Source organism: Nanorana parkeri, unplaced genomic scaffold (assembly GCF_000935625.1).
Source record: "Nanorana parkeri isolate BGI_ZX_2015 unplaced genomic scaffold, ASM93562v1 scaffold584, whole genome shotgun sequence".
Lineage (NCBI taxonomy): Eukaryota > Metazoa > Chordata > Amphibia > Anura > Dicroglossidae > Nanorana > Nanorana parkeri.
Genome location: NW_017306852.1, coordinates 868,113 through 881,435, shown reverse-complemented (window position 1 = coordinate 881,435; position 13,323 = coordinate 868,113). Strand labels below are relative to the sequence as shown.

General features: G+C 42.8%; 1 protein-coding gene across 2 annotated transcripts in view; it reads right to left on the bottom strand.

The window, feature by feature from the left end:
• RREB1 (ras responsive element binding protein 1) overlaps positions 1-13,323 on the bottom strand; it is an 82,594-nt gene that overhangs the window by 37,846 nt on the left and 31,425 nt on the right. For both annotated transcript variants that reach the window (XM_018562562.1, XM_018562563.1), the window contains exon 2: positions 2,473-2,593. In XM_018562562.1, the coding sequence (XP_018418064.1) occupies positions 2,473-2,593 (121 nt within the window). The remainder of the gene's footprint in view (positions 1-2,472; positions 2,594-13,323) is intronic.

Sequence of the window (13,323 nt, the reverse complement as noted above, 5' to 3'; positions counted from 1 at the left end):
GGGGGGGGGGGCTGTAATGTTAAGGGGACTCTGATGTAAAGGGGGAAATTCAACTTTGTGTATTTTTGCTAGGGGATCCCCCCCTCTTTAAAATCCATATCAGACCCATATTTTCAATAAGGGTGTGGTATGGATTTTGGGGGGGGGGGGGCTGTAATGTTAAGGGGACTCTGATGTAAAGGGGGAAATTCAACTTTGTGTATTTTTGCTAGGGGATCCCCCCCTCTTTAAAATCCATATCAGACCCATATTTTCAATAAGGGTGTGGTATGGATTTTGGAGGGACCACATGTCCTTTTTTACATTTTAGACTGGGGTGCCTCGAGATTTTGCATACTTTTAAAAGGGTGCCGTGACTGAAAAAACAGGTTGACAAACGATGTCCAGAGGTACCAGTTAATCTCTTTACTGTTCTGATCTGTGGATCGACCCCTCAAAAACTCTGGTGACACTTCCCACTGCCTCCCACAATCCAGCGTGTGGTGCCTGAGCAGCCACAGGTGACTACTGTCAAATGGGGGCCAATAAGGGGCATGCATAGCCTTATGCAAACACTGACTTTCACAAAGTCAAGCCCTACAGCAGTTGATTAGGGCAACAAGAAAACATCATGAGGAGTGATTTCTACAAATCCTAAGGGTCTGTTAAGTACATTTCTACTGAGTACTGGTTTACTTTAAAAGCAGCTAATGCTAAGCACAGCAGCTCACAGTACAAATCAGAGCAGCATTCATTCTGAATAACGAAGGCTCATGATGTGCACCACTTTTATATATATTAGATATATACACACACCCATGCACAATTGCACATGCAGATATTCACATTAACATTCAATGATTTAATTACAATGAGGGTTGGGTCACATTAGATTTAAAAAGAACACAATAATTGTATGTCAATATTCGATGAGGAACAAGTCAGTTATTGGATACCATGCAATGTAGAGCAAGGGACAGGTACAACGTTCCTCCTGGCAGGTAGGAATTAGCACTTCCATTGACTTGTTCTATTAACCTTTAACATGTAAAGCTAACCATACATGGCTACATTTCTGTTGTTCAGCCCGCAAGCTGAACAAGAGAGAATCAATCAATACCCCTATCAATGCTAGGGGTATTGATGGAGGAACATGCACTGCCAACTATTGTATTCAGGCAGCTGCTGCACCCACCGCTGCCTGAATACAATAACCGGCAGTTATGATTTCTCCATCAATGCTGTTTAGCATGGATAGGGGAATTGTTGGGATGCAGGGACTGTTTGGGTGATAATTTGCCACATGGCTTAGTTGATTTTTTAAATGGACTTTTGTCAAGCCCACGGATCCAGTTTTGGTAGATTTAACACGAGTCAATGACATTTAAGCCATATTTGGCCAGCTAGTGTTAAAAAAGATCAGTCCTCTCCACGTCAGTGACATTGCAAGGATGTTACAAAGCATCATTGCAGACTCCTACCTCCTGCTGTTTGTAGGAAACTCACACCTAAGTCCAGCTTCCTGTGTGCTAAGTGGGAGGGTCTGCCTACCATAGACAAATAATCAGTCCCAGTGTAGTAATAAGAGAAGAACTGATGGAAAAGGCAGTAAGCCAATCACTCAGGAGGGAATTAGATTTTTGGTACCATTCTTAAGGCTTAGAGTGTCCCGAACGCCACCCAGGTGCAATAGTTAGAAAGGAAAGACTTGTGGGGCCTTTGTCAGTGTAGGTAACGCATAACTGGTAGCAGGTTGCAATGAAAAGGTACATGTTAAATAGCATTACACTACAAAAAGGCAATCATATATTTTATCACTAACAAAAATGAAGCACACCCATTAAAATTGTATAAAATTTGTAGCCACTTCAATCTTCTCTACTGCCCCAGGAATCCCAGGGCAGTGCAGTGTTAAGGGTTGGCTCACCCCATCTCACCTTTCTATTGGCCCACCACAGCGGTGGGCATATAGGATGGTAAGGAATAGTCAAATATGCCCTATTGTGGAAGATGCCTAAATCTGCTGCTTTGCTTGAAAACACTGTGCCATATGCAGACAATGCACCACAGAACACTGTTAAATCAAGGCAAGCAGTATGTATGTGCATTAACTGCTCCCCATTGTGACAATAAATCACATGTGTTACTATACAGGATATTAAATCTATAAAACCTGAATGACAACGTCTCAGCAATGCAACTGCAAAGCTATTGTACATAACTATAGATACTCATTCTGGCTCTTCAACAGGGAACACCCACTTCACAGAAAATTATCCGTGTATGTGTCATTTTTCAAGCATGCAGAGTTGCTTGAACCGGTTAATCTCTTATATATAGAAGCAGATAAATTCTTTTCAGGTGACAGGCTGCAGAGTAAAACTATTGGATGAAGCACAAGATAGTGATGTTCTTGTATGAGAAAAGCATTCAGAAAGAAGAAGATGACCTCAGGGATGAAGGAAGTTCCACAGGAAGTATTTGCCAACTGACCTTCAACTACCAGGCTGCTCCCCGGCTGCTGGAAAGGCTGAAACTGGCAGGGCCCGGTTGAAAAGCTAGCTGGCAGCATCCCTTCAATTCCTCCTCCAGCTGGGCACCAATACACTGCGGCCTGATGGGGAGAAGACACAAGAGACAACATTAGTCTATATGTTATGTTGCACAACTATAATAGAAGAAAACATAACAGGCATGGATAGACACAATCCTGTCAACCATGCTTTAAACTGCTCATCAGCTAAAGTGGAATTCCAGCCACAACTTCATAGGTTCTAACCCTTCCCCATTCTATACAAAACTAAGATTTGGGGGTTTGGGTTTCACCTGTAAACCATACAATCACATATATCTGTTTATCTATACAGACACTGTTATATTAGCACACTCCGGGATGTCATCAATTTCGAAGTGTCCTTCTACCAACATATTTGACAGATACAATGATCCCTTACTGCATTTTATTGACCTTTTAGTAAATGTATGGATATTTTGGGGGGAGATTTTGTATTCCATGATGTTCTGGTTGAAGGTTTCTCTGTGGGAGGAATTAGGGTGAAATCTAACTAATCTAATTTATTGCCGTTAGTGAGAACACTAACAGCAATAAAAACCGGACAGGGTTTCTAACCAACATCTGATCTGGTCCACTCTAGTCTTGGCTCTACTCTCCTAACCAAGGGCCCATTTACACCAGGGCAGTCCGTTGCAGTGTACCTACCCACTTGTGTTGTAAAGTAGCCACCGCTCCAAGCTCGCCCCTGTGATGGACTACAATCTCAATACAAATTAGTAAACTAAACATGAGACTGTAGTCCCTCACGGGAGTGAGCTTGGAGTGGTGGCTACTTTACAACACACACAGGGACCATGGGAAACAAAAGTAGCCACCCTCCAGAAGGAAGGACAGTGTCATCACCACTTTAGAGATGATTGGAGGATCTACAACGGAGTGATACACAAATCAGATACATTTTTGTTAGTAGTTAAGGTACTTGAATGTATTTTAAAGATTTAACAGAGCTTAGTGTCACTTTAAGGATAAGGCGGTACCCTAGAGATAGCCCAATAGTCACCCAAATATCATGCAAATCTCATAAAAACATCAGAAATTACATAATGGGAGTCTAATGTATTTTACATTCTCCCTTTAACTAGTTCCTTGGTGGACTTCTCTTGCATACAGGGATGTATACGATATCTATTATGTGAGGTTTTGGAGAAAGCTGAACACACGATCTGCTGGGATTTGCGCTGGCTTGGATATTTTAGTCTTCTGTAATGAAACAAGGGTTCAGCTAAAGTTTTGTGTCGCTATGCACTTATTTGTTAACAAGGAATTATACAAGAAATTCAGCTTTGCAAAAAAGTGATTTCTAGCATTGTGACACTGTGCAGTGTAGAAATCAATGCAGTACTTCTGGTTTGTCATGTGAGAGTCCGAGGATGCTAGAGCACATTCCTAGTCAAAGTTCACAGAAATTAAATGAGGAAGGCAGGCGATGGTGTTATCAGAAAAAGAGGCAGTTCCTTTATAGGTCCTCTTACTGCTGAGAAGTCACTGCAACAAGGACAATACTAACTTTTCACAATCACCGATATGTGACTTTCAAACTTACAGAGTACGTGAATGCCTGGAAGAGCAGTTGTGTGTGTTAAAAACATATCGGAAACATTGGCACCATCATCTCCTAAAATGCTGAAGTCTCTAAAATGTTCCACTCCTTACTCTGGCTTCATACTTGGAACTAATTTGCGGCTGGTAAAATCCGTTTTGATAATCTTGTAGTGCAGGGGTAGGCAACCTTGCCACTCCAGCTGTGCTGAAACTACACATCTCAACATGCCTTTGGCTGTCATTAATCTTGTAATGCCTCATGGAACTTGTAGCTCCACAACAGCTGGAGTTGTCAGGTTGCCTACCTCTGATGTAGTGTATGGGTTTCATTTACATTATTTATGAGTAAAACCACAATAAAAGGGAAAAGGTGTACAGCTTGAAGGAAGAATTGAGGTCTGCGTTATTGCTACTCAGGCCCGGATTTCCCACAAGGCCAACCAAGGCCCGGCCTTGGGGCAGCAGGGAGTAGAGGGGCAGCAGGGGTGTGGAATTCCTATCTCCTGATGCCCAGGACATGCAGTTCTGGGTGCAGGGCAGGTAGTTTTCTACATCTAGCCCTGCTTTGGGCAAACAGAGCTAAATGTACAGCAGGGAACCCGCTGCTTGTTTTGTACAAGTGATCTCGGAGATGTCGCTGAGATCACTTGTATGCAGCCTGCAGGTCTGCCATTCTCCATGGTGGGTTGGGGGGGATTGGCGGTTAGGGGCGCATTGGGGAACCTGGTTTCGGGGCAGCAGAGAGTAAATCCGGCCCTGTTGCTACTTGTTTATCATAATAAAGTATTGTTGCTGGCTTGTATATACATGTATCTCCCTCTCTCTCCTCTTTCTAGCCTGTATATATAGTATAGTAAAAGGTATATATCTCAATCACACGCGCACACACACACACACTATAAATATGCATCACATTATCTGTGTACATATTGTCCTATTTCTGTACGCTAAGAAAGTACTGTTGCTAGCCAGTTTTTCCATTTTCAAGATGAAAAAATATCAGTGATCTGGACCATGCGGACAGTACTTGTAGCAAAGTGTGTTAGCAGGTACCCAGCTCCATCGGATTGTACTTTGCCTTATATACACAGCAGTAAGAGCTAATGATTATACATGGATGAAGCAATAGCATGTGCAAAGCAAGGGCAGCTAACCCTGTACAGATGCTTTTTTCTTTGTACCCTTGTAGGCAGACCCCACCCTTCCCTTCACACTAGATAAGCACCGATCTTACTCCCAGAGTCAAATACTTCTAACCGGTTTGCAGTAAACGCCACAATTGATCCCATGCAGCTTAAAGTAACTTCAAGAGTCTATTGACGCTGCCCTCAACAGTAGTACCCTAAAGTAATGAATGTAACGTGACTGTAACAAAAAGTGAAACGGCAAGCGCTGCTCACTTTACTAAACACAGTTAAAAATGATTTCAAGCCAGTTACCTACATCAGGCTTTGTGAGACATTGCACTTGCAGTGTGTTATGTGCACTGGTCTGTGTTCTTGGAAATATCTTGCTTGAAATAAGTGCTTTCCTTTATTTAGCTGTGCTGTTCTCTCATGGAATGTGTGAAAACCAGTGCACTCTGGGGAGATTAACACCCTGCTAACCAGCCAATCCAAACGCTGCATTCACTTACAAAGAGATCTCTTTAGCCTATAATCTGACAGAATGTTCCACATAATTACAGTCACGCTAATGAGTATGAATTTAAAGGAGCAGACTCTGGTGCTCGCAGAGGTTTAATAGACCAAAACAATAAACTGGGACAATATGTGAACAGATGAGAAACTGTCAGATGATGAACAGACTAATAAAAGTGTATCTAAAGTCAAAGAAATTAAAAAATTGCAAGCAGGCAGGCTCTTTGTTGCAGGAGACATCTCCTCCAAACATAACCGTCTGTATGCAATCTTCTGTGTATGTGCAGCTCAGTGTATATTCTCTGGTGATGGAACAAATGAACTCTAGTGGGCATGTGTGGGAGTTACGTCATCCCCCCACTGGCCAATCAAGATGGCTGAAGACCCGGCACCTTTAGGGCTAGTTCACACCAGTCCGTTCAGTTTGGATGCTGCATCCAAAATACATCACAATGCTTTCCAATGGGTTTTCTGGTGCCCCATTCACAGCAGTGCAGTCCATTCCAATGCAGTAAAAAAAAAATTGCAAGAGTATATTATAACATGACTTTGAGCACCCAGTTATCTTATGAGGTGGTGGCGAGGCACCGGGACGTCACCTGTGCCTCCCTAATTCCTCCCCAGGCACGGGCCAAGGTCATTTTTTCCCCCAGGTACTCGGTTTACAAAACAGGATTTTAAAGTCTTTGGTGTTGGGGGAGCAGGGGGCTTGAAAAAAAAGGCATGGAAGGTCCGCTGTAACAGAATAATCCCCATATAGCAGCAGTACAGGAAATGCTGGCTGTGCAGATCACTAGTAGAATTAAATGCAGTTTTCATTTACTAAACTAAACCTAAATCACAGATATAAGCTTTAGTACATTAAGGCTGGGTTCACACCTGGGCGTTTCCTATGTGCGCGTTGTACGCGCGCTTTTTTCCAGACTTTTTTGAGCGTATTGTCTAGCTTTTTTTTCACACTTGAAAACGCGCGATGTACGCGCGTTTTTTGATTGACTACAGAGGCGTAAGAGGAACTTCACTTCTGGGTAATTTCTTCCAAAGATCCCTTCTTACCTTTGTACCTTTTACCTTTTTCCCCCCAGGTTTGTTTACATTGTGGATAGGGGAGGGTTACAATGGTTCAAAGTTGTTTTGCGGTAAGAAGGTTCGCCTTAAAGGAGAACTATGAGGTGAGTGATTTTCACTCATCCTCATAGTTCGAGCCGAAGTGTGACAATGAAACTGTCACACGTCGGCTCAATAGATCGAGAAGTGAGAGAACACATACCGTCGCTCGTTCACTTCTCGATCATGTCCCTGCAGAGATCCATGACTGTCAATCACGGCTCCCTGCAGGGAATCCCCCCTCCCCTCTCCGATCCTCCAGCGCCGTGGAATGGACAGGGGAGGGGGTGGGTACAGCTGGCTCTGCCTCTAGATAGGCAGAGCCAGCTGTCAATCACGCAGCTGTGTGGATCTCGACAGTGGTCTCAGTATACCGCAAGCTGTAGCTCGCTGTATACTGAACTTTGGGTCATGCGAGGACGCTAGTTTGTGTCCTCCGTGACCCTTAGGAGAACTATGGGGAAAAAACACTTACCCCATAGTTCTCCTTTAATGTAATTTCAAAAGTTGTTTTCAATCTTTTAAAATGTGCAGCTTCAATTAAAAGAATAACAGGTTGATCCTGCCAGAAGGCACTTGTTCAGACACTTCCGGTTATAGGGTGACAACGGTCACCTGTCTAATGCTGTTACCCTGTCACTACAAATGGCTGTTCTGAGACACATTGCATGCTCCACTGTGACAAAACCAGAAGGTCGGTGCAGAGCGATGATGTGCAGTCGACTCTACAGCAATGCATGTAGACAGGAAGTGGCTGTAACTGCCTGGCGGAGATCAGCAGCACAGGGATGCAAAAATGTGAAAACAGCATTTCATGGAAAAAGCAATTGCAATTGTTTATGATACACGGTGATTCCATCCAGTTAGGGTTTAGATCAGGGGTGAGCCCTGGAGCTGTTGTGGAACTACAAGTCCCATGAGGCATTGCAAGACTCACAGTTATAGGTAGGGATGCACCGATACTAGTATCTGTGCTAAAACTGAATATTTGGGTGAGCACTAGTACTCTCTCGCCCAAATGCCTCGACATGCTCTGACTGGCAGTGCTGCAAGGGAACATGGAACCGGCTTTCCAGCCAATCAGGAAGCCGAGCAGTGGGTAATGACTCGCCGCCCGGCTTCCTGGCCAACCATACTTCCCGGCCAAACAGCACAGAGCCGGCATCCCGGCCAATCAGGAAGACGTGCTGCGGGTAGTGACCTAATTCGCTGGGAGGCCGCCTTAATGCTGTTTTACCGGCTCCATGCCGATTGGCTAAGAAGAATCAAGAAGCAAATCAAGAAGCCGGGCGGCAGGTAATGACACGGCACCCGGATTCCTGATTGGCTGGGAAGCCGGCTCCATGATAGCGGATGAACCGGTGTCAGTACTTGGTACCTGCAAGTACAAAAATATAAATATCAAATACTCGAACCCGATACTGGAAAACCGGTATCAGTGCATCCCTAGTTATAGGCAGGACTCCCAAAGGCAGAGGCATCATGGGACTTGTAGGGGGCTGGGGTTGTCCACCCCTGGTTTAGTTCTACTTTAATTAGCAGTAATCAAGACACACAGCCTGAAGATTTTCTATCCCATCAAACATCTGATTCAATTGTTTTCTCTCCCTTAATGATTAAATTCTTACATTACTTTGTGAGAATCATTCTGATTGTTTAGGAATTTAATTCCATGTATGGAAAGCTCAAGTGGTCAAAAAGATCCCTTTGGATCAACTATCCCTGAGTCCATTATAAAGGAGTCTATGTTGATCTTAACTATTACTAGTTTTCTACAAAGATAAGTGTGCTTTTCTCATAGTAGCCACTAAAAATAGGACCTTCACTGTAAATGTACCTAGACGTGACCACAGATAGAGCGGTGCTTTTGTCTGGATGGGTGAGAGGTGCTCTAAAACCGTAGTAAAAGGGGTGTAGACAGGACGGTCTTCTACTGGGGTTGTTACAATACACTGTTTTGGAGATGGATTTCCTGCCGCTGTGAACCATGCTGCTGCTCTTGGCTGAAGAGGTCTGTTCAGCTGGTTTACATATTACTGCTTTGAGCTTTGGAACGTTGCCCATGTGAAGATCTTCCCAGAAGCCTTTTCAGCAGCTTGATGCTCAGAGCTTTCTTTTAAGTCAGGAAACTTATGGACAATTAACTGCCTAGATACAGAGCATTTATCCGGCAGACTCACACTTGTTAGAAAAAAAAAAAAATCTTCAGCGCTATTTCTGACTGTCATGTGGCCAAATCTGAATGTTGGAATTAACTGCAACATTAGGGCTTAACCATCAGATGATGGGAAAAAAAAATATCAAAAGCATGATTCATATATTGGCTTATGACATCTGCCTCTAGTACATGTCTAAGATAATAACAAACAAAAAATCAGATATTCAATTCCTACAAAAAGCATAGACGACCACCTTCTTGCACTACTGCTCCCCACTTTAATATGGCATCCTTCCTTTACCGAGTGTATCATTACTCACATGTAAAACACTTTAAGGCAAAAATATCTTAATAGATAGATACATTTTTAATTAAAAACGAATGGTAATAACCAGCACAAGCTGCATATCAGAAATCCTGCTAAGGAAGACTGGGGTCCCGTTAACGTGCCGTCATTCCAATGCAATGGGTAAACTAAACATGAGATTGTAGTCCATCCCAGGCGTGAGCTTGGAGTGGTGGCTACTTTACAACACACACAGGGACCATGGGGAACAAAAGTAGCCACCCTCCAGAAGGAAGGACAGTGTCAGTACCAATTCAGAGATGATTTGAGGATCTACAGTCGAGACACATTTTTTGTTAATAGTTAAGGTACTTGAATACATTTTTTGAGATTTAACTCCGGCGTTTAGTGTCACTTTAAGGGACAGGGAGGCAATTTCTCTGTGTGATTTCACTGCAGAACAGTGTTGTCACCCTGTTTTAGGAAGTGTAGAAAAATGGATTTACTGTCCGGATTAACATCTAATACTAAATTACAGGGGGACCCTGAAAACCAAAAACGTCTGTATCAATGGTAGGGATATCATATGCAATTTCCTACTTCAGGATCATAAATGTTGTCTTCTTATAAGTTTACCTTGCACAAGTGAAGCAGTAAACACATGATCCAAGTGTAACCCTATCCTCCTAAAAACAAACCTTGCAGCATCAGAGAGCACCAAGACAACAGCTTCCTGGGCAGCAGAGAAGTGCCTGGAACTGTACCATTTAACGCCTAGACACTGATAAACAGTCGGCATCCATCCCTCCCCCAGTGCACTACATGCGGTCTGCCGGCTTGAATCACAAGTACAGGGGTTATTGCAGCTGTTTAGCCCTTCCTCTACTACAATGCTCTCACGTAAATCTCTTGGGCCACATTTATGGAGATGAACCTTCCAATGTGATCCCCGCGGACCTGAACATATAGAACATATAGTAAAAGCAGATACAATGGAAGTGTTTTAAAACTAACAAGAGCAGACATGCCATGCCACCATGCTGCTGAATGGCTATGAATACCCTGGAATTAATAGTTAGTTTCTACTGATTAAAGCATCTTCATACAAATATGGATCATCAAAATTTAAATGTAAATAACAAATAAGAAAAAAAAAAAGTTCTGCTGCATCATAAACTTGTCAGAAACCTGGATAATTGAAACTGATGAACCAACGCACAAGCAGATGACCAAAAAGGACTTCTAATGATCATATAATGTTGGTAGCTTGTTTTTATGAAGGAAAAAAAAACAACCTATGTACAGAGATTTAGGTCTGTATGCATACCGGCGTAACAGCGTACAGCCATTGACTTCTATTGGGCGCCTCTGTGCATGAACCCTAAAGGACAAATATGGAAGCAGACGGGGCTTGGTCAAACTGTGCAAATACAGGAAAATCAGAATAATAATAAACAGAGATTTACATAGAAATGTAGCTGGTATATCTCTGGATCTATGTTTGGGAATGCTGTATTCACTATATGTAACCTCTGCTTATTTATTTTTTTCCCCCCATGATATGTTCAGTCAGAATTGCCCAGGTTTGTGACACATTTTAAAGTGGAACTTTGGCCCAAACCTTTTATTTTTAAGGGTAAAACAACTGTCTGTTTTTGTATTGCTGTGTGTACAGTTGGACCAGGAATATGAACTCAGGAGAACCTACCTCCCAATAATAACACAGACAGAGATTCTATTCCTTTTCTACTCTGAAGAAAAAGTGTGTCTTATTGGAGAGGTTTCATCTCACTTCCTCTCCCGATGATATGACAGGAAGTTAGGGGAAATTTCTGCGGTGGAAACACATGAACTAGGGATGCACCATACTAGTATCGATGCCGATACCAAGTATTTGGGCGAGTATTTGGTACTTGTATTCGCCCAAATGCTCCCGATGCTTATCCCAATACGGGAACTTTTAGTATCAGGAAGTTGGGCGGTGAGTCATCCCTCGTCACCAGGGGATGATTCGCCACTCGGCTTCCTCAATTGGTCAGAAAGCTGGCCAATCAGGAAGCCGGGAGGCGAGTCATTACCCACACCCTGGCTTCCTGATTGGCCAGAAAGCCGGCTCCAAGCTTCCTCGTCACCTGGCGAGGAGGGAGCATGGAGACAGTTTCCTGGCTAATCGGGAAGCCAGTCGGGCGAGTCATTACACGCTGCCCGGCTCCCTTAATGGGATTTCCGGTATCGGCGAGTCCCGAAAAAATATCGGCACTCGATATCGAAACAACGGTATTGGCGCATCTCTAATATGAACAAACACCTGAAAGAAGTTCTAGAGATCTATTTATAGCGCCGCCTACCACAGAATACGATTTATGGTTTATGCGGATAGGACAGGATTAAAAGAAAGGTTTTTAGTGATTTTGCAGACACATATAAAAGATGATCTTGATGTAAAACCTGTACATCAGTGTCACTATACATCAATTGTTCCCATGTGTGCTGTGTAAGGATGGAGGCAGCCAAATGTGCTCATGACAGATGCAGGTGCTGCCTCATGCTTTGCAAGTTTTACACAGTGGTTTTGCATCACTTGTCCATGTCACAATGCAGGACTGTAGATCTGCTGCCCCACTGAGAGCAATTGCATGGCTCATCTACAAATCTCTCATGTTGTGCAATAACAAAAATACAGAAGAGCTGACAAGTAAACATGTAAAGTTCACATCAATTGTAACTATAAATAAAAGTGCAATAATAACTCAAAACATGTGCTCACTAAAGATACACTATACTTTCCCTTTAAGACAAAATCAGAGATGCTTATCGAGTACATTGAGGCCTATGGAATGCAGACAGTTCCCTTACTGATGAGGCATCCCCATCATGTACAGGCACATTTCTGCCTTACTGATCACTTCAAGCTGAATCAGACATTTTAAAAGGAGTGTTGAAGGTACAGGACTTGAGGTAGCGAAGAAATGGGGGACGAATATTCAGGTACACAATGAGGTATACTGGGTCATGCTGCAAATTAACACTTGAATATACACATCGAAAAAAGTGCAAAAGAAGCTGCCTATACCCAAGGAGTGATTTACGCCATATACAAATGTCAGCTTTTTCCTACTAAATCTCATGAAATTCAATCTGTGGACAACCCTGCATGCACCACCCGACTCGCCAAAAGTCAATTTTTCAGTTGACTTTAGTCGAAGGAGCTGGGTGGAAAATTGGCAGCCAAAAAATGACTGCAGCCAATCAGCTGAAGCTACCGTTCAGGAATTTGATAGTTGCAGGCAGAAGCTATCACAATACAACAGTCGAATAATGGAAAGAAACCACTGGACCCTCAAGTTATAGGTGATCTGACTACCAGACAGACAGCTTCTACATTCCCACATTTCTAATAATGAATTGATCGTTTTGAACAATTGTGCAATGTAGACATCATAATAAAAAGGTCAATTCATGATATTGTTTATACTAAAATAAAATGGAAATAATCATATTAGTATCAACCTTACTAGAGAACAATAGCAGACTCTCCCTCAGGAGATCCCTCCATCTGTACCGTTTAGCGTAGATGGGGGAATCAAAAGATTCCTCTCCTTCAGCTTGCGTGTATGGCCAGCTTTAGTATCTGTGCCCCATTGTATAGACACTTGAGATGAGGAATACAATAAATGAGAAACGTTTGAATTAGATATGGTAAGATTTGGGTAAATGTTTTTTCTAAAAGCCAATATTTGATGGATAAAGTCCAGATAAAAAACAAAAAGAACTTCAGCCTCCCTGACAATCATCGTCCTAGAAGCCACCACTGTGGTCCTCAATCAAACGGCCCATCAATGTAAAGTGATAAGTATATATTAATTCAATACATTTACTTTTGGTGAAACTTGAGTATTGTTTGTGGGAAACCATATCCACAGCCATTTCCTGCTCTCGACACCTTGTGATTTTGGCCTATTGTCACTGTTCCATTGCCTTCACCTCGTGTCTCTTCGGTCTTTTTCATGCATATGAATCATTGGAAGTACACTGC